Source organism: Moschus berezovskii, chromosome 17 (assembly GCF_049115385.1).
Source record: "Moschus berezovskii isolate FMDL1 chromosome 17, NW_MosBer_1.0, whole genome shotgun sequence".
In the NCBI taxonomy this organism is placed as follows: Eukaryota; Metazoa; Chordata; class Mammalia; order Artiodactyla; family Moschidae; genus Moschus; species Moschus berezovskii.
The window spans coordinates 26,991,910-27,018,509 of NC_142476.1; the positions used below are offsets into that span (position 1 = coordinate 26,991,910).

General features: G+C 37.8%; 1 protein-coding gene across 1 annotated transcript in view; it reads right to left on the reverse strand.

Moving 5' to 3' along the window:
• Positions 1 to 2,478: 2,478 nt before the first annotated feature.
• Positions 2,479 to 26,600, reverse strand: part of TSEN15 (tRNA splicing endonuclease subunit 15) — a 30,301-nt gene continuing 6,179 nt past the window's right edge. Inside the window, exons 4-5 of the mRNA XM_055419113.2 lie at positions 4,285 to 4,426; positions 2,479 to 3,747 (exon numbers count right to left, since the gene is read on the reverse strand). Of these exons, the coding sequence (XP_055275088.2) occupies positions 3,727 to 3,747; positions 4,285 to 4,426 (163 nt within the window). The 3' untranslated portion in view covers positions 2,479 to 3,726. The remainder of the gene's footprint in view (positions 3,748 to 4,284; positions 4,427 to 26,600) is intronic.

Below are 26,600 nucleotides of genomic sequence, written 5' to 3' on the forward strand. Positions count from 1 at the left end.
GTAAGGAAGCAAAGTAAGTTCAGTCTGGAGTCACAGGACCTAGATCACTCAGTGTTCTGAGCCATGACAGCACAGCAGGTGTGCTGAGGACGGACCCCAGATACAAAGGCAGACACAGCACTGGAGGGGAGCCATCGCTCACCCTTACTCTGCCCTGCTCCCATCTGGACAGGGAGTCCCATTAGTGGACAAGTTTACAGGTGTAACAGCAGCAATTTACATCTCTCACCACCAGGAGTTAGCCAGTCCGGTGAGTGTTTTAGAGCTGGTGTCTCTTGCTACCTGATCTGCTCTTGAAAATTTTATTTACTATATTAGGCTTCTGCATGGAAAAAATGCAATGCATCATGGCAAACGAATATGAACAAAACCATATTCTAGAAAAAAAAAAGTCACCCACTCTTGCCCCAAACAAGCTTTTATTTTTAAATATAGATTTATATTTCCAGTAACGCATGAATCAAGTCACATATTTAATGTCAGTAGAGAGTGTAATTTTGGAGTCATACCAGAAAGAAAAAAGGGGTGGGGGGAAGGTGTGAGCACATAAAATTTATTTATATTTTTATTTATCTTATTTTCACTGATTGAAAATAAATTTTCAGGAGTACCACTTCTCAAGTTAATTCATTTCTAAAGTCTGAAAATTGTGTGCTTATTTAGCAGTGCCCTCTGGTGTCCAAATTGATCATTTTAGTTTGCCTCCAGGCAAAAAGCAAACCATTACACAACAAAACAAGTCTACAATTAGCATTCACTTATTCACGAAATAGTTACTGAGTGCTCAGTATATGTCAGTTTGTGAAAGGTGATGAGCGACACAGATGGATTTTTAAAAAGTCATGATTTGTTATCACTTATATGTGGAATCTAAAATTAAAACAAACTAGTAATATTAACAAAATAGAAACAGACTCAGAGATACAGAGAACAAAACAGAGGTGACCAGTAGGGAGGAGAGAGAAGGCAATGACACCCGACTCCAGTACTCTTGCCTGGAAAATCCCATGGATGGAGGAGCCTGGTAGGCTGCAGTCCATGGGGTCACTAAGAGTCAGACACGACTGAGCGACTTCACTTTCACTTTTCACTTTTATGCATTGGAAAAGGAAATGGCAACCCACCGCAGTGTTCTTGCCTGGAGAATCCCAGGGTCGGGGGAGCCTGGTTGGCTGCCATCTATGGGGTCACAATAGGGAGGAGGGAGAGGGAGGGGCAAAACAGGGGTAGGGGGATTAAGAAACACAAACTACTATGTGTAAAATAAGCAACAAGGATACACTGTACAGCATAGGGAAATATACCATTATGCTGTAGTAACTTTAAACGGAGTAGGATCTATAAAAATATTGAATCATTATGTTATACATCTGAAATTAATATTGCAAATCAACTATAACTAAAAAAATTTTAAGGACACGATTCTTTGTTCTGTTCTTAAAGAGCCCATTGTCTAACAAGAGAAGTAGATGTAAATGCAATTATCTAATAAAAGGTTAATTACTTGATCATACAAAAGAAATCAGTTTACCAATTTTTCACTAAAATGAGACCAATAGAGCTGAGTTGTCTCTGTTTTCAAACTGTTCTGGACCATTCTTCACATGAGCAGGTATCTGGCTATCCTGGGACAGAGCAACTTCCGTCAAGTACATAGGGAACATTACAAAAAAGAGTAAACATTCCAGTACAGGGAGATTGAGACCTAGTTTTGGAGCTTTCTCACAGAAAGCTCCTTTCACAGTCAACCCTAAGGCACTTCTGGTCTTGTAGTTACCTAAGGGCCCACCGGTCACCATGCCTGACACATAAATTTGATGTTCATTTAGCCTTACATATCTTTCTGAAAATACAGACTGTTTTCTAACACCGCAATGAAAAGCCTCAAAAGGAATCAAATGGCAGAGACCCTAAGAACAGGTAAATCTGCAAATTTCCACCTGGGGTCACAGGAACACACTTTGTTCTGAATTGGTGGATCTTCAGGCCTTCTGGGGAAGCAGAGGAGCCTGAAGGAGTTACCATGTTTCCATTCTCGTTACTGCTGTTTTCTAGTGTAATAAGCCCTGGTTTGCTTCTAACCAACAGAAAATGGCAAAGGTGACGGGACATACATGACTGCATATGTAAGATTACAAGGTCCACCTTGCTGACTCTCTCCTTGTCACTGGCTTTGAGCAAACAACCAGTTACGCTGGCAAGGCTCCTGTGACAAAGAGGGTGGCCTCTTGCTGACAGCCCACTAATCTGAGGTCCTCGGTACAAGGGCCCACAGAGAATAGAAAGCTGATGCCAACCACACGAGTGAGGAAGGAGACCTTTCCCCAATAAAGCCTCAGATGAGACTATAGCTGTGACAGTAGCCTTACAAAGGACCCAATTTTGAGATATTAAATGTGTTGTATTTTTAAGCTGCTAAGCTTGTGGTAATATTAGTATACAAAAATAAATAACAAATATAGATCTCAGGACACATTTTTTTTTATTTTAAAATATTTTTATTATAAAAGTAATACCAACAAAGAAAAACTAAAATCTTAAAGAAAGACAAAGCCATCCATTTACTGCCCTCCTATTATAACCACAGTTAGGAATTTATTTTATCCTCTTTTTTATTATATACTTGGTGTGTTATTTACAGCCATAATCATACCCAATCATATACTTTTGTATCTTGCTTTTTTCTTTTTACTAAGCATTTTCTCATGTTTTACAGTATACTCATTTCTAATTTTTAATGGGTACATAACGCACCACTCATTACCTTTGTATGTTTATTGACTATTTCCCCAGACCAGGTGTTGGCAAACTATGGCCCTACGTTTGTAAATAAAGTTTTATTGAAATACAGGCATATCCACTCATTTACATACTATCTACAGTTATTTTTATTCTACAAACAGGATAGTTGAGAAGTTGTGAGAAAATCTATATGGCCTGAAAAACCTAAAATAGTTCCTTTCTGGCACTTTCCAGAAAAATTTTTCTGACTCTTGCCTTAACTTTTAAAACACCTTTTTAGGTAACAATTAATTAAGAAAAAGTGGAAAAACTAGGTCTACTGAAGAAAGATGTTTTCAAGGTTCACACTGTCTGTTACTATTAACATCTCTCCTACAATAGTCTAGCTGTGATGCAGTATGGCATCACAGTAGTAGAAAGAATGGGAAAAAAAAAAGGCCCAGTGATCTTGTAGGTAACACTTCTCTGGTCCCTATGAATCTAGATATGCAACTTTATACTCTGGATGAGCATATTTTTAATTTTGATTTAAACTTAACCAAAGAAGCAAGTAACATTAATTGTACCATGAAAACCAATCAAAAGAACACTTTCTACTGGGGATGAAAAAGCAGACTCAGGTAAATTCTCATTTCTGCAGACTATCTGTAGTGACCAAAAGGCACTGAGAGAGTTGAGTAAGGGAAAGAGATGGTGGTCTAAGAGTTTCCTATCCTTCTGAACATACCACAGGCATAAAATTGCATATGACTATAATCAAACTGTCTCCAGGTGAGAAAGTTCTAGAGCAACTATCTTACTTTTTTTTTTTTTTTAACAAAATTAATTCTTCTATATGAGAAAGTTTTATTCTTCAAAAAAGAAAACTTCTGGAATGGGACTGGCTAAGTCAGTCCTGACTATCTCTGAGATAAAAGATGAACCAGGCTGATGGTTCTTAATCCAGTCTTGTGTGAACAAAGTTAGCATAGGGAAGTATAGATGTCATCTTCTAAGGGAAATATTCTGCAACATAAAAAAAAGAGAACGATCAGGAGGGACCTTTTCCCCAAAAGATAATGTGATTTAAAGCAAAACTTGAAAAGATATTTATTGTGATTATCTCAATTATGCTAACAATGTATGTAAAAGAAATCATATAAAACACATTTATGTATTAAATTATTCCTGTCAAAATGCCAACCAATTTAACATTTCCTTAAATGTTCTTTTGGTTAAAACTATTGTAAGCCTTTATATTCCACCCCAGTTACTCATCAAATAATTAAATGCATCATGACTTCATGAAGCACTCTTGGAAACTATAAAATTTTCTGTAGAGTGAGGAAGTCAAATAATTTTCTGTGAAAATAACTAGGAACATGTTACTTTGAACAGAACATAGCTAGTTTTCTGAGGTATGAGACATCAAGTCCTTTTTCCCTTGAATTTTCATATTACAAAAGAAGCGATGGTTCTGTGAATACATTGATTCACACTTAAAATCATGTCATAATTTTCTTGTTTTTTCATTGTTTTACTGATAGTCGCCTCCAAACTGACCTGAGGATCTGGCAGCATAAATCCATCAGTGAGTTTGTAGTAGACTATTGTAGAGTCGGACTCCACTATGGCCAAAGTAAACGACATGGGCAAGTCAGGATCACCTTGCAATTTTCGCGATGCCTTCAAGATTTCTCTTATCCTGAAAATAGTCATAACACATTTAGGATTCAGTTAATAATAAGGTCAAATACTGTAAAATCTTGGAGACAAGGTACATAATAACATTATATCCATAACATTGACTCAGGAAATGTCTGAAGGCTCAAATGTAAACATTTAAGTTACCTTTTTATACAGAAAATCCCACAAATAAGCATTATCTATTGACTTCCAGTCCTCCTCTTTTATATTCACTCATCTCTCCTGGTCATTATACCTAAGATCAAACTGTATCTAGGGAACCCACAGAAAGGGACACTAACAGTATTTAATGCATCTAAATTGGCTAAAAATTTTCGTTACTCATCTACCAAGTTTCCAACTTGGTATCTTACAGCAAAACAATTGGTACTCAGGTTTTTTTTTGTTTTTTTTTTTAAATAGACTATAATAAACATTTTCCCATATTTCTACATGGTGCTCAAAATTACAATCTTTATATGGTTATACAATATTCTATTGATTCACAATTTATCCAATCATTCCCCTATTGCTGTAATGTTCTTTCAGGTTTTGTGTGTGTGTGTGAGGAGGAGGGTGCTAATAAAGATAAACTGTGATAATCATCTTTCTGCAGGTAGTAGTTTCCTTTTAAATAATTCTGCTGGGTCTTTCCAAGTATCAGAATTATTGGATATGAATACAGATATTTCTGTGGCTCTCACGTATCCTGATACTTAATAAAAGCAAAAAGAAAAATACAGAGAAAGATTTTTTTTATAAAATTATATGTCAAGCATCAATGTTATGAAGGATTTTGGTTTGCTTGCTGTGTAAAATAATCTACTAAATCCAATATCGAGATCTTCAAAGCACTGTTAGCTTTTGCTTACCATGAACTAAAAATCCTTATTACCTACCTAACAAAACCTGTGTTCAGTAATTGAGTAAAATGTAAACTCCAGAGGAGCCTTCTTAAAAGGTCAAATAAAAAATGATCAGCTGTTTTTTTCATTAAGCTAACCAATTTTCTGGAAGTGGAAAAAGATTTACTAGCGTATTAACATCTACAACTGAATACATAAATAATTCAACACTATACTCTCTTCCGCAAAAGTCTAATTTGTCCCCTTAAATTCCACTCCCAACTCTAAGTAAAAATTATTGTGGTGACTCTTCACCCATCCTACTAGCTCTTTAATTTATAAACCATCTAAAAAGGAATAGTCTTTGAAATAGTCTTCCTACAGTAATTATAATACTTTTTAAAAAACCTGTGGAGGAGACAAGATTTTAAAAGTGATTTAAAACAGCAATAAACCTCTGGGAAAGCTGAAACTGAATTGTTCTTGCTAAACTACCATTTAGTCACTGCATAATATGTTACAGAGTGATAAATGGTTTCTTAAAACAGTCACAAAAGGCTGCTTACCTACTACCTATCATTTAATATTCACAAGTATATAATCACATAAGGAGAGAATGAGTTTCTAAGTTTTCAAACCTCATAGTCAAACCATTTCTAAGATGACCTTGAAAGAGTCAATTCAACAGTATGGTAATACTGGTATTATTGGATAAATAAAATGTTTGCCTGAAAAAAAATCTTAATTCCTTTTCAAGAGCCAGCAAAGCATCATCTTCTTCCCCTAATCCTATGAGACACCTTGTGCAAACCTACATTACTGTAATCACTACCTTTTATTTACACACCTAAGTATCTGTTTCCACTGGCTTGTACCAATTTTGAGGGTCAAAACTTCCTAAGAAAAAAAAATTGCTATCAGTATGTAGTAGAAGGCTTCCAAGTATCTGTAGTAATTTCTTCAAAGTATCTGGTATTTGCTTGCTTTTTGTTTAACGTGCATACATGCTAAGTTGCTTCAGTTGTGTCCAACTCTGCAACCCTATGGATTGTAGCCTGTCAGGCACCTCTGTCCATGGGATTCTCCAGGCAAGAAAACTGGAGTGGGTTGCCATGCCCTCCCCTCCAGGGGATCTTCCCAACCCAGGGTTCAAACCCACATCTCTTACGTGTCATCACAATATTCAAATTGCTTTATCATTTGTCTCTACACCAGGGCCTGGCAAACTCTGGTCACCTGTTTTTCTATAGCCCATGAGCTAAGAATGATCTTTATATCTTCAAATGGCACATTTTGAATGGTCATATAGGTACCTACATTATAGCCTTGATTTTGCCACTCTGCCCACAAAGCCCAACATACTTACTACCTGGTCCTTTACGAAAAGGTTTGTTGACCCTTACTCTACACTATGAAAAAGTTAAGAATAAAAATTGTGAGATATGATCACCAAGGCAGTGTTGCTTTTTTTCAACATTACATATTCAAAAGCAGAGCAGAAGGAGATTTCACTTCTAATTTGGATATAGAAGATCTCAAAAGACCACCATTTCTATGATAATAAAGAGAAAATACTTCATTTGCTTAAAAATATACCATTTTTCTTTAATGCCATAAAAGAGAGGTAAACAGAAAGAAGTATAAAGGAGCTAAATTCCAATGAAAAATGAGCCCTGCCTGGGTAAACTAGAGACCAAGACACAGCCACTTTAACCCTCAAGGGCAACTGCTAAGTCTGGTCACTGTGGCTGGAGGAGTGAGCCAGTCATAGGAAAGTGACTTCACTGGGACCAGGAGAAAACAGCACAACATCTAAAAGCCACACTTGAACTGGTGTGGTGAATTGGAATCTTGAGGGACATCAGTTCCTCCAGTCCACCAATTCTTACTCATGAGACTTCTGCTGTGTTTAAGCAGCAGCATGAAAAGCTGGGGAAGGGACTAGAAAATGGCAGGCAAGTCCTAATCACTAGGCCCTGCTGAAAAGAGAGGCCTGATTCCATTCTCAAGACATTTGAAACCAGAACAGAACTAATAACTATAAAGCTGCAACTCAGCCATGATTCCTCTTGACTTCTGATCTGAATGACTAAGTAAGACCCTGCCTCTACCTGCCAGATAGAGGAAAGGAAGAGCTCTTTGGGGGACGGGGTGGCGGGGCAAGTAAGTAGCATCCACATCAGTCTATCAACCTCAGTCTCTTCTCCACACACAATGGCCAGCATCCCATGAAAAACTCAAAGCTATGTGAGGAAGGTGGAAAATATATCTAATAATCAACAGCAAAAAATCAATACAAGAAGACCATCAGAGAAAAACTTAGATGCTGGAGTTAAGTAAAGATTCTAAAACAACTACAATAAATATTATGGTATTGAGAAAAGACACAGACAAAATGAGTGATAAGATGAAAAATTTAAGCAGAAGAATGAAAATTCTAAAGAAAATGAACATTCTAGAATCTAAAAATATATTTTCAAAATTATTGACTAGGCTCAATGACAGATTAAACACAACAGAAGAAAGAATTTAACGAGCCTAAAAACAGGTCACAAAAAACTTAATTGAAGTATAATACAAGGAGAACATTTTTTGTTTCTTTAAATAAAACATCAGAGGCCTTTAATGCAATATCAGTCTAACATACGTGTAAATTATAGAAAGAAAATAAGGAGAGAATAGTGTGCGTCTTAGTCTGTTCGGACTGCTACAACAAAATATCACAGCTTATAAACAACAGAAGTTTATTTCTCAGGGTTCTGAAAGCTGAAAAGTCCAAGATCAAGGCACCAGCAGGGTCTCTTTCAGGTGGAGATCCTCCTCCTGGTTCACAGCCAGAACCCTCTTACTGTGTCTTCACATGGTGAAAGGGGTAAGAGATCTCTGTGAGGTCTTCCTTAAAGGCACTAATTCCATTTATGAGGGTTCTACCATCACTGATTGCTTTCAGTTCAGTTCAGTTCAGTTCAGTCGCTCAGTCGTGCCCGACTCTTTGCGACTCCATGAATCACAGCACGCCAGGCCTCCCTGTCCATCACCAATTCCCGGAGTTCACTCAAACTCATGTCCATCGAGTCAGTGACGCCATCTAACCATCTCATTCTCTGTCGTCCCCTTCTCCTCCTGCCCTCAATCCTTCCCAGTATCAGAGTCTTTTCCAGTGAGTCAACTCGTCGCATGAGACCTCCAAAGATCTCACCTCCTAGTACCATCATCTTCAGGGCTAAGGATTTCACCATATGAAACATAGGGGACACATTTAGACTACAGCAGTGTAGAAGAAATACTTCATACTTTTCCAAAATTGTTGTCTCTGAATGTAAAGTGTCTCTCTTACAGAGAGCATGTAGTCGGATCTTGTTTTTATATTCAGTCTTATAATTTCTGTCCTTTGATTGGAAAGTTTAATCTATTCACATTTAAAATAATACTAATATTGTTGGATTTATATATGTCATTTTGCTATTTGTTTTGGGTGGCTCAGCTGGTAAAGAATCCACCTGCAGTGTGGAAGACCTGGGTTCAATCCCTGGGTTGGGAAGATCCCCTAGAGAAAGGAACAGCAAGCCACTCCCGTATTCTGGCCTGGAGAATTCCACGGACTGTATAGTCCATGGGGTCATAAAGAGTTGGACACGACTGAGTGATTTTCACTTTCACTTTCTGTATATCACATGTCTTTTTTTGTCCCTCTGTTCCTCCTTCACCTCCTTCTTTTGTATTGATATTTTCTAGAGTACTATTTTGATTACTTTGTGGTTTTTTTAACTATACAGTTGACCCCTGAACAACACAGATTTGAACTGTGCAGGTCTACTTATCTCTGGATTTTTTTTTTTCAATAACTATGTATTCAATACTATAGTACTATGATCCCTGGTTTATTGAATCTGTGGATACAGAACTGCAGACACAGAGGGTCAACTATAAAGTTATACTCAGATTTTCAACTATGCAGAGGACTGGCATCCCTAACCCCTGCATTGTTCAAGGGTTAGCTGTACTTCTTTGAGTTTCTTAGCGGTGGTTCTAGAGATCACACTATATGCACCTTAATTTATCACAATTTACTCAGATTAATTCTAATCCAATTCTAAAACAAATATAGAAACTCCAATATAATTTCATTCTGTTCTCCTTCCTTTGTGCTATTATTGTCATATATATTATGCCTACATATTATAAACTCAGTACAGTGCTATATTATTACTTTATACAATCTTATATCTTTGAAAAAGTTAAGAGGAAAAAGGATAAAAAATATATTAACCTACATATTTAATATTTCTTGTATTAATATTTCTTCAAGTTACTCTCTGATGTCATTTCCTTGCTTCTTTACAGCCCCATCCTTTGTGTTAATATTATCATCTGTATTACTTCTTAATAGGCTATAAGTTCGATCTGTTGATTTTTGACAAAGGTACAAAGGCAAATCAATGAAGAAAGTCTTTTTAACAAATGGTGCTACAATGTGAAGATAGTAGACCTCGATGTCTAAAAATAGAATTACTGTAATAATCAATGGGGTGGCATACATGAAAAGGCTTTACAAACTGATCGGTAATCACTGAATACAGTATTTTTATCAACTATCTACACCGGATTTCCTTCTTTGAAAACTGGGATGTAATATGGTAATCACTACCTTCCTCTTAAAGAAAAATTTCCACCTATGTTGAATGGTATGACAATTAGCAAGCTTACTGCTAATATCAGAGGTTTGCTTTATAAAGAGATATTTAGATGAAGCAACCATAAATATTAATCAGAAGTGTTATTACACAGCACTGATGGAAAGTAACACTCTGAAGCCACTGCAATATATATAACTTACAAATAAGTTCCTTTAAAGATTCCTAACTGGCAGGGTATGACGAATACGGGACACAGATGGAAGTTTTGGAAAAGAAGAAAACTTCAGACAACTTTTACCTATTTTCTTTTTCTCCCAATATAACATGATTTAAATCAGAAAGGTATGTGTGTGTGTGTGTGTGTGTGTGTGCATGCATGTGGTTTTTTCCCTAATGTAAACTGCGTGGGAATTTCAGCTCAAATACTGAAATTTAGGATAGAAATTTCCATCTCATTCATATTTGTTTCCAGAGTTCTTTGATATAAATAGCAAAACATTTTCAGACTTACTCAAAACACCCATGTGGGAAACCCTCACATTTGAAAATTAGCTCAGAGTTGTAAAAGGGGTATTGTCTTCAGAGTTGAGGGAAATCACTGTCAAAAATGAAATGGAAGTTCCCATCTCACAGCTCTGTTTATCCGATGTGGAAGTGTGTGTGTGGGGAAATTACCAATGAATGTTCTCAGTAATAACAGAATTAAATCATTTATCTGCCTCTGTTACTCAAAGCACTCTTGGGAAGTCTCACAAAGATTCTTGTTCAGGATCTCTTCTAGTCAATGGCAATTTGTAACACATGTTTAAGATAATGCCATCATCTTTGTCTATTTGAGATCTGTCTTATTTGTTCCCTTTATGGGGTACTAATGAACTCCTAAAGATGTTTACTTTGCCTTTGAGTCAATAGACTGTGCTTTCTCAATATAACAACAACAACAACAGGTTTCAAAGTTCTACTTTAAAAATCACACATGACTGTAAAGATGCTGAGGATAATGAAGCATCACTAAAATACTACAGTCTCATTTAACCTCTAACAATCTCATAGTTTAAAATCTTAATTTAGAAACCACAGAACAAAGTTTCCTCATATACATATTTTTTAAAAGCTCAGTTCTTTGGAAAGATATGGTAGAGATGTTACATCAGACAGATCTAAAATAATAATTTAGAAATAAAACTCTTTATAGTTCATATCTGATAGAAATGCACATATGTAAAACATAACCTGTGTATTAACTATAAGAACTTCAGGTTTTTGAGTTCATTACATTTTAAGGGAAAAATCCCACCTAAGAAAGAGATAAATCAGTATCATAGTTGTTGATCAACAGTAACAGAATTTGATGTTTATAACAGGTTTTTCTTTCTTATAATTGTTTAGAGAGGAGCTCAGCATACTGAAAACAGGGATCTGAAGTTTAACAAAGCTAACTTGAGAACGTATCTGAGACAAACACACAGAGAACATTATTTGGCTACTGCCATTTCTCCAAGCTATTTAAATTCTTTCGATAAATCTTAGCATATATATAGTTTTTTTTGGTAAGAACCCTACAATAGAGACTAAGTAATCTCTGGAGACTTGCACAAAGGGCACAAAAGTTGAAGACAACATTAATTTTAACTTCAACCTTGTTGAACTAGAACACAGCATGGGTTAAAATTATTATTAATTTCACCCCACAGAAGGCAATAACTTCTTCTGTCCTCTTCAATGTGGCCAAATTGATACATGCTTTAGTTACATTGATAAAAGACATTAACTCCCAGATCTGTCTTATTATGATATATTGAAAGGACATACCATAATGCAACTCTGAAACACCATGCAAGATTAAATTGGTGCCCACGGGGCCTTACTCATCCATGGGCTCAATCCTCAAAGTTTCAAGAATAACAGACTACCCGCTAAGGGATCATACCAATGCCTCCCTCATAAAAAATCAAGGCGGCTAAAGTCTCAGGGGGTTTACTCAATAATTAAGTGCCTGTGTGGCTATTTACCCCAGTGGGAAGTCATTCTGCTAAAATAAATTGCAAGTTTGCTTTTTTTTTTTTTCTTGAGGGTAAGAGAGGAAAAAAAAAAATGCTACGCTAGTTGAAAGAAGCTGCCAGAACGGGTGGTTTCACCAGAAGCAGATTTCCAGCAGAGGTAGTATGAGGACACACATCCCGATATGCAGGGCAGACAAATGCCAGAAGTCACTTCATGAGTTATTAGACTTCAGTCCTCATATAAAATAATGATCACTTAATGAATTTGCAATAAAGAATATATACTTTTGGCGAGAAGAAATATTTTTCACAGGGAAATAATAATGGAGTATCCTTCAAAAAATATGCAGCACTTCAGAATTAAATCTTATAACTAAGAACACCTTTTAAAATGTTCTAAAGAAGGAATTGTTAGTTCTGTTAACCCTTTACTCCACCATTACTATAAGCCCTTCTTCCAAGGCACTTAGGCAAAAGAAGGGCGTGTTGAGCAGTGAAGATATGGATGAAAAACAATTTAACTAAAAGGAAAGGAGATTATTCATACATCAGCAGAGGGGCTCTCCAGATCTGAGACTGTCGTCTCCCCAGATGCAGACAGCTTTAGTTACCGTGTAAAGTGTGGGAAAATCTTGCAAACAGATGAATTTTGTAGACATTCTAGTTTTATAGAAACAACCTTATGTTCTTGAAGATATTATTCAGCAACTTGCTTTTGCAGAAATTGAGTCATCTCCCTCACTCATCCAACAAATACATATTTAACACCAAATATCAGGTACTAGATTAGGCACAGGGGAAGTATTAATAGCAATGAACAGAATAAAGTTCCTGTTTCCATCAAGGAAGCGGGGGGAAGAAGAAAGCAAATAATCTGTAACACACTGGGTAGCAATAAATGCGGTAATAAAAGAGGGCCACTTTGTAGGTTGCAATAGCACAGAGGCTGAGACGATAGTAGCTTATGCCAGAGTGATGTGGTACAGCAAAAGAGGTGAGACGGTCAGACTTCAGATAAACTTTCAAGGGGGAAGTGACAGACTTTGTTAACAAATTAATTTGGAGGTCTGAGAACTGGGTGGATTAAAACTCATCAGAGATTATATAGCAAGGTTAATATGTGAAAGTCAGCTGCTTTTCTATATACCAGCAATGAACAATTGGAATTTCAAATGAAAAACACAACACCATTTACGTTAGCATCCAAAAAGTTAAATACTTTAGGTATAAACTAAGAAAAATATACACAGGATCTGTTCAAGGAAAACTATAAAACTCTGATGAAAGAAATCACAGGAGATCTAAATAAATGGAGAAATAGTCCATATCCTTGGATAGGAAGATTCAATATTTTTAAGATGCCAGTTCTTCCCATTGTGATCTATAAATTAAGCACAATCATAATCAAAACTCTCAACTATACACCATTCTGAAAAAGGCAAAGCTACAGAGAGAGTTAAAAGTTGGTGGCAGCCAGCAGTTCAGAGTTGGGGCAAAGGGATGACTATATGCAGCATACAGGATTTTTAGGGCAATAAAACTACTGTGTATAATGGTGGATATGTGACATTATGCATGCGTTAAAACCAGTAAACCTGTACAATAAAAAGAGTGAACATTAATGTAAAACTATGGACCTTACTTAATAACACTATATCAATATTGGTTCATTAATTATAACAAATGTACCATACTAAAGCAAGACAATAATAACTAATAAACACTGTGCTGGACTGAAACTTAAGTGGGAAACCTCTGTACTATCCAGTCAAGTTTTCTGTAAATTTAAAACTGTTCTAAAAGATAAAGTATAGATAGATACAAAGCGATAACTATCTCCAAGGTTTCTGGCCTGAGCTTCAGAATGCATAGTGTTGCCATTTATGAAAATAAAGAGTTGTTGTTTTTTTTTTAACATGTATCTATTCTTTTTCAAATTCTTTCTCCATTTCAGTTCAGTTCAGTCGCTCAGTTGTGTCCGACTCTTTGCGACCCCATGAATCACAGCACGCCAGGCCTCCCTGTCCATCACCAACTCCTGGATATCGAGCAGAGTTTCCCATGCTTACAGTAGGTCCTTGTTGGTTATCCAACTGCTATATTCTAAGTATATCAGTATGTACATGTCAATCCCAAACTCCCTGACCATCCCGCCTCACAACACTTCCCCTCTGGTAACCATAGGTTAATTCTCTAAACCCAAAAGTTTTTGCACACCAAAGGAAATCATAAACCGAAAAGGCAAATAAATGAATGAGCAACCTAAAATATGAGGCAGCAATATGCAATTTACTTTTTTATCCTTCCCCTCAAACAAAAAGATGCTTCTTTGACTCTGCTGCTGCTGCTGCTAAGTCACTTCTCTCGTGTCCAACTCTGTGTGACCCCATAGACGGCAGCCCACCAGGCTCCCCTGTCCCTGGGATTCTCCAGGCAAGAACACTGGAGTGGGTTGCCATTTCCTTCTCCAATGTGTGAAATTGAAAAGTGAAAGTGAAGTCGCTCAGTCGTGTCCGAGCCTTAGCGACCCCACGGACTGCAGCCTACCAGGCTCCTCCATCCATGGGATTTTCTAGGCAATAGTACTGGAGTGGCTTGCCATTGCCTTCTTCATTCTTTGACCCTAGATGGTCTATAATTCCATTAATATCCATTTATATTCATATTTAATGCTTCAAGAGAAAGTATAATTAAGGATATTCATAAGATTTTTTACTGAAAGTTATACTATTTTAGTATAAGAAGAATAAATAAAATTTTAATTTTTCCTACACATCTGTGTTTTAAAATATGGGTTTTTTCCTCTTTCCTCAAAAAAACACTGGGTACAACGGATTTAAAAATAAACAACTGGTCCATTTTTTTTGCTTGGGTTACTGCTGTGAGAACACATAAACAACTAATAAAATATTTTAAAAATAATCATGTCCTTGGAGAAGGAAACGGTAACCCACTCCAGTATTCTTGCCTGGAGAATCCCATGGACGGAGACGCCTGGTAGGCTACAGTCCATGGGGTCGCAAAGAGTCGGACACGACTGAGCGACGGAACAGAACGGAATGGAATCATGTCCTTTAAAAAAAGAAAAATTACACTTTACAGGCCTTAAAAACTATATTTAAAAGCTACATTAACTCTGACAAAGTAAAAAGAACTGCAGTTAGGAAGAATGTATTTTTTTTGAAACACTGAAAATCTTGACAACAACATTACAGGTTGATATGGTTTAATAAGCTAAGCATCAGATTAAAAACTCACAGGATTTCTAGTCTAACTTTGGCTCTAACACTCATTTCTATGTGTAATGAATTTTTTCACTTCTCTTAAAGCATAAATTATATAAAGATATTGACAAAAGAGTTCTGATCAAATCAAATGACAAAAGTTATTAGACTTTTAGCCTAATGGCTGCTGAACCAGCAGATGACCAATCTGGTATATGAAATGTTAAAGGCTTTTTTTCCCTAAATTTCCAGAGTGATGTTCAGACAGGAAGATGCTAAGAAAGAGAACATTTGGAAAAACTGCCTTTCAGATAAACTAGTAGAAGGTACCATTTTAGAGAGGTTATCAATCACCATACACCAAAAGAAATGCCACTAATTTGTGGAAGTGGAGGGATAAAATGGTCATCAGATAGGTTCCATCCTCACATAAGCTATCCACTATCCTTCTCTGGCACTGAGAGAAGACAGTCATTTATAATTTAGTCAGGTTTAAAAGGATGAATGATGCATTGGTATTACTAAGCAAGGAACTATACCCCTTTGTAACAAAAGAGATTTATTGAGCATTTTGAAAAAACAGTATCTTAACTGTCCCTGGATCTCATAATTATAAAAAATACTCTGCTCGGCTGTTTAAAAAAAATTCTCTGCTCGGCTGTTTAAAAAAACTTTTATATAAAAACAGATAAGATTAAAATATGGCAAATGGGGTTTGAATTTTCAGCACATCTCTCATGTTTTACTGAGGAAATTGATATGGAAATTGGAAGATGACATAAGTTCTACCAGGAAAAATAAAAAACTGACAGCTAAAAAACACAAAAATATTTTTTCCCCTCACAATTTGCTATGGGTCCTTGTGTAAGTTTCTTAAGGAAGGTATTTTCCGATATACAACTACCCATAATACTAGTACTATTACGGAAGCCTGTAAAACTACCTTAATTTTGTTGTAATATATTTCATTCATTTAGGAACATTCAACAAATATCAATGGTCAGGATGGTCCAAAGAGAAACTAACTAAGCTCTCTCAACATAAATTTGACTTCATTTGCTACCTCAGCTTGGAAAAAGGCCCTTGGCTTTCATTAGGATTCTTCCGGTTGTCTTATCTTTAAAGTCATCAGATCTCTTTCGCCTCTATGAATTTACTACTATCATAACCTCTATAGTCACTGACCAAAACTGCTACATGAATTCTTAGATTTGCTTTAACAAGAAACAATCCAAAGTGTTTTACATATGTATATACCATCCAAATATAGAACTTAATATAGTATTTTAAAGTGTAAGCTAAAGATTATTTTACATTAGCTTTAGAAAGTATTTTTAGATGAGAGAAAAAGTAGTTGTATCCTTCCTGTTAAGAAGCATATTCCCAGTTTCATATTCCCATCAGCATAATTTACCCACTTGTTATTGGATACAAGCATTTTACCAATTCTACTCTCCTACTGGACATCAGTAATTGGTATTAAATCAGCATTTTCACAAGGGACTAGTATACATAAGACCTTCTGAGACTTGAAAAATACGCCAGAGTATTTTAACTATGAGCAAACTTTATGTATAAGGCTTCCCAGGTGGCATTAATGGTAAGGAATCTGCCTGACAGTGCAGGAGTCAGAATGGCTATCACCAAAAAATCCACAAACAACAAAAGCTGGAGAGGGTGTGGAGAGAAGGGAACCCTCCTGCACTGCTGGTGGGAATATAAATTGGTACAGCCACTATGGAGAACAGTATGGAGGTTCCTTGTGCTATGCTGTGCTTAGCCGCTCAGTCATGTCTGACTCTTTGTGACCCCATGGACTGTAGCCTGCCAGGCTCCTCTGTTCATGGGGATTCTCCAGGCAAGAATACTAGAGTAGGTTGCCATGCCCCCTTCCAGGGGATCTTCCCAACCCAGGGATTGAACCCAGGTCTCCTGCACAGAGCTTCCTTAAAAAACTAAAAATAGAGCTACCATATGACCCTGCAATCCCACTCCTGGGCATACATCTGAAGAAAAACATGATCATAAAGGATACATGCACTCCAATATTCACCGCAGCACTGTTTACAATAGCCAAGACATGGAAGCAACCTAAATGCCTACTGACACAGGAATGGATAAAGAAGATGTGGTACATATATACAAGGGAATATTATTCAGCCATTAAAAAGAATGAAATAATGCCATTTGCAGCAACATGGATGGACCTAAAGAGTGTCATACTGAGTGAAGTAAGTCGGACAGAGAAGGAAAAATACTGTATGATAACCCTTATATCTGGAATCTAAAAAAAAAATGACACAAATGAACTTACTTATACAATAGTAAGAGACTCACAGACTTAGAAAACAAACTTATGGTTGCTGGGAGGAAGGGATAGTTAGGGAGTTTGGGAAGGTCATGTATACACTGCTATATTCAACATGGATAACCAACAAGGACCTATTATACGTGTTTAGTCGCTCGGTCGTGTCTGACTCTTTGTGACCCCATGGACTGCAGTCTGCCAGACTCCTCTGTCCATGGGGATTCTCCAGGTAAGAATACTGGAGTGGGTTGCCATGCCCCACTCCAGGGGATCTTCCTGACTCAGGGAGCGAACCCAGGTCTTCCGCATTGCAGGCGGATTCTTTACCGTCTGAGCCACCAGGGAAGCCCAATATTGTATAGCACATGGGACTCTACTTAATGTTATGTGCCAGCCAAGATGAGAGTCATGACTGGGGGAGAATGGATACATGTATATGTATGGCTGAGTCCCTTTTCTGTTTATCTGAAACTACCACAACATTGTTAATTGGCTATATTCCAATACAAAATGAAAAGCTTAAAGTTTGAAAAACAAAAAAGAGAAACGCATGTTCTATCCCTAGGTTGGGAAGATCCCCTAGAGTAGGAAATGGCAACCCACTCCAGTATTCTTGCCTGGAAAATGCCATGGACAGAGGAGCCTGGAAGGCAACAGTCCATGGGGCCACAAAGAATCGGACAGGACTGAGGACACGCACACAAACTGTATGTATAACTGCTTTAGAGAAAACAATGATCACAAACTGTACTTTTGCTCAAAGAACTGCATTAACTCACTGCTACTCAAACACACATTTGGTCTGTGATGGAATCTGTCTGTATTCTTGCCAGAAACTACATACATAAAACCACCAGGGGCCAACCCTGGGAAAATGAGTAGGAAATGAATACAAAAACTGTCTGGGCATTCTGAGAAACTGACACAGATATAACATTAAATGTTGCCTAGAACTGTTACCTTTTAAGGAGTCACCAAATAATTGTGTCGGCCAAAAAGTTCATTGGGGGCTTTCCATTAAATGTTATTGAAAAAAACCTGAATTAACTTTTTGGCCAACCAAAACATATGCGCCATATAATAAATAATGGAAAGAACAAGCTTTTCAAATACATATGCCACTTTCACTCAGTAGTCCAGCTGCAAGACAGTTACCACCATAGTTTTAAGGACGATAGTGAGATTATCATCACTGGGGAAACAGTTCATAACTAAGTTGTAATTAACTATGAAAATGACAGAGTGTGGTCCAGTATTACAAACAACAGATTCTAAAACCTGGGACTTCAGTAAAGGAAACAGCTAACAAGCCTTAGGTACACTGTACCCTTTGTGGATAACATGCAATTGCACCCACTGCAATTGCCAACTCCTCTGGCTCTTGGGCTTTGTATACTACCCAAATTCCCTAGTAATAAAAATGTCATTTTGAGTCTGTGAAGACTACAAAACATTTACAAGAAAAAAACACCATAATCAAGCAGCTAAGCAACATAGTCTAGGATAGTGATTTACAGCTGGTATGCTTAGGTTGATTGTACAAGTGTGTAGTAATTTATTTCTAACAACAAAGCTTCAAAGTTGGCAGGCTATATTTTAATATAAAATTAATATTCCCCATAATATATCACCATTCTCACCTACTCACATTCTACTATGCTTTCTTGGGTGAGAGTCAAAGTGGGGAGTCAATACAAAGAGGTCCTGGGAACAATATATAAACTAAAGCTCTAGTATATCTATACTGCAGTTCAAGCAAAGTGGACTAGAATCATGGGTCAGGACAACGATAAAGGTTAAATAAAAGTTAAAATAAAGGTTAAAAACACCAGTCACAGCTCGGCATTAAGCATCAGCAGCTACTAAGATCACACAGAGAGGAAACCAGACATTACGTGTCTCCTGATGAAAGAATGGACTAACGTGATCCAACTGCATCTAACCAAGCTGCTGGTGGCAGCTGCCAACTTGCAGAAAATACAGAGGACAGGGAAACATTAAAATGCACCACAAGTACACCATCCAATAATATACCAAAACAAAAGTTGTTATCATAAAAGAATAATGGGAAAGGAAAAAGTTATGCTTAGGACAGGGCACAGTGAAGCAGTTCTGAGATGGCTGGAAAGGTTTTATTTCTTGACTAGGTGGTGGTTACAAGTGTTCAAAATGTTCTCTTTGTAACTCAGCCTATGCATTTATACTGTGCTGCTTTCTGTATCTGGTTTTATTCTCCAGGAAAAGATTTTAAAGTAAAGTAAGAATGATAGCTATGAGACTTTGTTATCTACTAGGAGATCCTGGTGCAACTTACTGAATCCTTTATTATCTTTTGGAAACAGTAGAGAATAAATAAAAATGCCTTTTTAATCTCAGCTTTTTATATATGAAATTTGGGTAAAACAAGAACCCTGTATACCACTAAGGGTTCTAGAGCTAATGAAAGAAATGAAAGTACTCTGAAATTCTGTAACATTCTCTACCAATGCAAAATATTCTTATAATCATGTGGAATAAGCTACTGCATCTTCCCCTGCATAAAGTCCTTCCACAACCCCATCTAAGTAGCAGTAATTTTTAAGAGCTCCTTCTGGAAACCTAGGACTTAACAGACATGTTTCAGCGATAGGGAATCATGTATACTGTACAGACTGTACCTTGCACAATGGCGCTAGGTACAAGGGTGTCTGAAATCTGGTTGATGGAGCTTGCCAAACCTGAATCCTGGTGAAGACTTTTTCTGTATGTCCAGGGGAGTCCCTTTTTTCTAATTCGCTCCAAAGCAAGTCATGAGCTAGCTGTAGGCCTGTTCAAACATCCTCCCAGATCTACCTTTTGTCAAATTTAATATCATACACTGTCTGAAAAGCTTCTGCATCATTAAGCTAACACATGAACAAGCACATCTTGCATCTGTATTTCCCTGAATAATCCCTCTTCTGAGAGCTCCTGTTCACATTCTTTGCCCGTGTTTTTCACCTGGGCTGCTTTTTCCCTCGAGTCACAGAAGTCATTCACGTATTCTGATTGAGCCTTTGTCGGCTCTACATTGTAAATCTCTCCTCCTAGCCTATGGAAGCTTCTATGGTGTCAGTGGGACTATAAACTGACAGCCTTCTGGAGAGCAGGTCGGTCATAAGCAGTAAAGATGAAGGTGTAAAGGCTGTGTGTCCAGCCATTTCTCCTCCAGGTTTCTGCCTGAGACAGATTCTCATACACGAGGACAAGGGTGCACTTACAGGGCTATTCATTACAGCATAATTTGCAACGGCAAAAAGTGTAACAGTGATGTCCTTCCAGACGTATGCAACCCTTCCTCCCTCATTTCCCACCCTTCCCTTCTTTTCTCATGAGTCCTACATATTCATTTGTTCACCCCATGCCACTAAGCACCCACTCTGAACCAGATTCCATGCTAGGTAGGCAGTCCTACTTGCACTTGTCTTGCTAAACACGGTCTCTGAGCACTCTGAGGAGGCTTTTCCTGTCCTTCTGGGCCCTGACACAGCCTCATGTAAAGTGTTTATCAGTACTCCACTACTCCTGCTATTCCGTTTGTTGTTGTTTAGTCGCTAAGTTGTGTCTGAGTCTTTTGTGACCTCATGGACTGTAGGCCACCAGGTTCTTCTGTCCATGGAATTTCCCAGCCAAGAATACTGGAGAGGGTTGCTATTCCCTTCTCCAGGGGATCTTCCTGACCCAGGGATCAAACCCATGTCTCTTGCATTGCGGGTGGATTCTTTACCACTGAGCCAATAGGGAAGTCCTGTTATTCAATTACCTAACAATAAAATAAGTGGAGGTGGTCCCAAATTACTGTTAATTAAATCTCTGAACAAAGGACAATTTTTTTTCGAGATCTCATCTAACAATTACCAAAAAATGAAATAAGACTTATTTTCCAAGCCAGCAATTAGAGCCAGAACATTACTTTCAAGAGAAAGTCTTAAATACCATAGATGACATGCATATGTGGAATTACACCCACACGAAAGTTCATAGACACTGAAAACAGACTGGAGGCTGCCAGAGGCAGTGGGTAAAACAGGTGAAAAGAGTTAAAAAATATAAACTTCCAGTTATAAAATAAATAAGTCATGGGTATGTTGTGTACAGCATGGAGACTACAGTTAATAATACCATATTTCATTATTTGAAAGTGGCTAAGAAAGTAGATATTAAGGATTCATATCACAAGAAAAAAAAACTGTAATTATATACAGTGAAAAACGTTAACTAGATTTATTGTGGTAATTCTTTTGCAATATATACAAATATCAAATCATTATGTTGTACACCTGAAGCTAATACAATGTTGCATATCAATTATGCCTCAAAAAATTGAAATAGGCTGTCTTGATCAGCACAGCATCTCTAACGCAGACCACCTCCTGACATAACAGTCAATAAATATCTGCTACCTGGTGGGCTTCCATCTATGGGGTCACACAGAGTCGGACACGACTGAAGTGACTTAGCAGCAGCAGCAGCAGCAGGTAAAGCTGAAACTCCAGTACTTTGGCCAACTCATGCGACGAGCTGACTCACTGGAGAAGAGTCTGATGATGGGAGGGATTGGGGGTGGGAGGAGACGGGGACGACGGAGAATGAGATGGCTGGACATGAGTTTGAGTGAACTCCGGGAGTTGGTGATGGACAGGGAGGCCTGGCATGCTGTGATTCATGGGGTCGCAAAGAAACGGACACGACTGAGCGACTGAACTGAACTGAAAGACTAAAAAGTCCAAGCGGTATTATCTGGCAATAATAATTTTTAAAGTGAACCCAGTGATTTATTTTTATAGATGGTTTATTATCAAATAAAGAACTGTTTATTTTCTTAAATTAAAAAAAAAATGCATTTTTTAAAAGTGAGTTACCTTCACAAATTCCTAGCCAAATACTTTTAGGACTTGTCTTAATGAACTTTCTCCCTATACAAGGTGGCCAGAGACAAAGTCAATAGTTTTCTTTGTGTTACTAATGAAGGAACATTCATACATTAACCACAAATGTCTGAAACTGCACCGTTACTGTTATATATGTAACATTTTATACAGAAAGCACACATGGGAGTAAAAATAGATTAAAGTCAGCCTATTACCTGAAAATATCACTCCTATTAAAAATTGGGGAATGAAATCAAACACACAAATCTTTATTTCTTAAAAGGTTATTTGCATTCTTTGAGTTGAGAACATTTTATGCCATAAAAGGCATAATAAATCTAATGTGTATTCGGTCCCATTTGTGCTATTTTCTATATTATCATTCCACTGCCTAATATAATCATGAATATTTACATAAAAATAAGATACACAGACTAAGCCCTCTGCTTTATTAAATACAAGAGTGCAAAAATGGATTACTAAGTTAATCTTCCAACTAATGTCTACTTAAAGAAGAAAACAAGCTTAGAAAGCTAGAAAAGCAATAATCACAAGTAAGGAAAAACTAGATTAATCGGGCAAATTTATAGTTCTAGATTTATGAAATGATTTTGATTCAAACAGACTATATTTATTTTGTTTTTTAGGATTAAATGTATGTTAATTCTAAATGGTAGTTCCTTGTCCAAATAAATAACATAACAATAATACTAGCTAGGATGACATTGTTATAGTAATTTAAAGACACAAAGGGAGAGTCTGAAGGAGTGAATTATTACATCTCTTAGACAGAAGCATTATTGAAAATAAAGCTAGTTAAATTGTTGTGTATTGAGTCTCAAAACATACAGAAAAATCTCACAGTAAGAAGCCTCTCAAAGAATAGTATGGAATAGCCTGAAATATCAAAAGTAATTCTCATAACAAATCACACATACCAAAAATATTTAATAGAAATCTAAAAATTAGCTTAATACAATTTTATGTAATACACACAATGAAAAAAATAACCAATTATGGTAGCTTTGATTTGGAAGGGATCTCACATATTATCTACTGATAACATGTAACCTTCAAAAAAAGACAAAGTGAAACTCAAGAACTGTGTGTCTCCAATCATCAAATATGCAGAGTTCCAAAGAATAGCAAGGAGATAAGAAAGCCTTCCTCAGCGATCAATGCAAGGAAATAGAGGAAAACAACAGAATAGGGAAGACTAGAGATCTCTTCAAGAAAATTAGAGATGCCAAGGGAACATTCTCAAAATTCTCCAAGCCAGGCTTCAGCAATACGTGAACAGTGAACTTCCAGATGTTCAAGCTGGTTTTAGAAAAGGCAGAGGAACCAGAGATCAAATTGCCAACATCTGCTGGATCATGGAAAAAGCAAGAGAGTTCCAGAAAAACATTTATTTCTGCTTTATTGACTATGCCAAAGCCTTCGACTGTGTGGATCACAATAAACTGTGGAAAATTCTTAAAGAAATGGGAATACCAGACCACCTGACCTGCCTCTTGAGAAATCTATATGCAGGTCAGGAAGCAACAGTTAGAACTGGACATGGAACAACAGACTGGTTCCAAATAGGAAAAGAAGTACGTCAAGGCTGTATATTGTCACCCCACTTATTTAACTTATATGCAGAGTACATCATGAGAAATGCTGGGCTTGAAGCAGCACAAGCTGGAATCAAGATTGCTGGGAGAAATGTCAATAACTTCAGATATGCAGATAACACCACCCTCATGGCAGAAAGTGAAGAGGAACTAAAAGCCTCCTGATGAAAGTGAAAGAGGAGAGTGAAAAAGTTGGCTTAAAAGTTCAACGTTCAGAAAACTAAGATCAGGGCATCTGGTCCCATCACTTCATGGGACATAGATGGGGAAACAGTGGAAACAGTGTCAGCTTTATTTTTCTGGGCTCCAAAATCACTGCAGATGGTGATTACAACCATGAAATTAAAAGACGCTTACTCCTTGGAAGGAAAGTTATGACCAACCTAGAGAGCATATTAAAAAGCAGAGACATTACTTTGCCAACAAAGGTCCGTCTAGTCAAGGCTATGGCTTTTCCAGTAGTCATGTACGGATGTGACAGTTGGACTGTGAAGAAAGCTGATCGCCAAAGAATTGATGCTTTTGAACTGTGGTGCTGGAGAATACTCTTGTGAGTCTGCTGGACTGCAAGGAGATCCAACCAGTCCATCCTAAAGGAGATCAGTCCTGGGTGTTCATTGGAAGGACTGATGCTGAAGCTAAAACTCCAATACTTTGGCCACCTCGTGAGAAGAGTTGACTCACTGGAAAAGACCCTGATGCTGGGACGGATTGGGGGCAGAAGGAGAAGGGGACGACAGAGGATGAGATGGCTGGATGGCATCACTGACTCAATGGACATGAGTTTGGGTAAACTCGGGAGCTGGTGATGGACAGGGAGGCCTGGCGTGCTGCAATTCAAGGGACTGCAAGGAGTTGGACACGACTGAGCGACTGAACTGAACTGAACCATCAAACAAAATGTTAAGTATCTGTGCCAAGACCAGTATCCAGGTCTTTTGGCTTTAGTCCACTGTCTTTCTCCTAAATCAGGATGCATTAATTCTCTATGCATTCATAGAGAATTAGGAAAAAAACAGGTATTCATCAAAATGCTTCATGTTGGAACTTAAGGTGCTCTGCCTTCTTCCCTTTTGAATTGTGGTGCTGGAGAAGACTCTTGAGAGTCCCTTGGACTGCAAGGAGTTCAAACCAGGCAATCCTAAAGAAAATCAACCCTGAATATTCACTGGAAGGACTGATGCTAAAGCTGAAACTCCAGTACTCTGGCCACCTGATGTGAGGAGCTGACTTACTAGAAAAGACCCTGATGCTGGGAAAAACTGAAGGCAAAGGAGAAGAGGGCCGCAGAGGATGAGATGGTTAGATAGCATCACTGACTCAATGGACATGAATCTGAGCAAACTCTGGGAGATACTGGAGGACAGAGGAGCCTGGCATGCTGCAGCTCACAGGGTCACAAAGAGTCGGACATGACTTAGTGACCGAACAACAGCTCCAAGCCCTCTTCCCTACTTATACACCCACTCAAACACACCTATGTCTTTATCTGTCCTTTCTACCTGCCCCACAGCCTCAGAGGTTTAGGTGCTCCTCTTCCAGCTCAGGATTAATCTCTTCAACTAGTCTCTTGAATCCTCCCCTCCCCACCTCGCAAGAATCTTGGCTCCATTACTAGTTACCTTCACTCCTCTATATTCTATGGACTTCCCTGGTGGCTCAGACGGTAAAGTGTCTGCCTACAATGCAGAAGACCTAGGTTCAATCCCTGGATCAGGAAGATCTCCTGGAGAAGGAAATGGCAACCCACTCTAGTACTCTTGCCTGGAAAATCCCATGGACAGAGGAGCCTGGTAGGCTACAGTCCATGGGGTCGCAAAGAGTCGGATATGACTGAGCGACTTCACTTTCTTTCTCTATGTTCAGCCTTCCTCTAGGACAGTTCACAAAGCAGCTGTCTTACCTCAGAACAAACAAGTCAGAGAAAGAGTATCCAACAGAAGCTGCTGTTTTTTTTTTCCCCAAAGTATCACTGATTTACAATGTTTCAGGTATACAGCATATGTGTGTATGTGGGGGTGGGTGGGTGTGGAGGCTTTCCCCGTGGCTCAGCGGTAAAGAATCCACCTGCAATGCAGGAGACACAGGAGAGGCTTCATTCAGTCCCTGGGTCAGGAAGATCCCCTGGAGGAGGGCATGGCAACTCACTCCAGTATTCTTGCCTGGAGAATCCCATGGACAGAGGACCCTGGTGGGCTAGAGTTGATGGGTTGCAAAGAGTCAGATATGACTGAAGAGACTGAGCACACATGTATATATGTGTGTATATATATACACACACAAGCACACATATAGACAGATATGCTCTTATTAGTTGAATGCTTACAAATATTTTCTCTTATTCCATAGGTTGCCTTTTCATTTTGTTTATGGTTTCCTTTGCTATGTAAAAGTTAAGTTTAATTAGGTCCCATTTGCTTATTTTTGCCTTTGTTTCCATCGCTCTATGAGAAAGATTCAAAAAATAGTGCTGTGATTTATTATGGCCTGCCTATGTTTCCTCTGGGAGTTCTATAATACCCTATCTCACACATGGGTCTTCAATCCATTTTAAATTTATTTTTGTATACAGTGTTAGAGAATGTTCTAATTTCTTTCATTAATAGATATAGCTGTCCAGTTTTCCCAGCACTACTTATTAAAGAGACTATCTTTCCTCCATTGTATATTC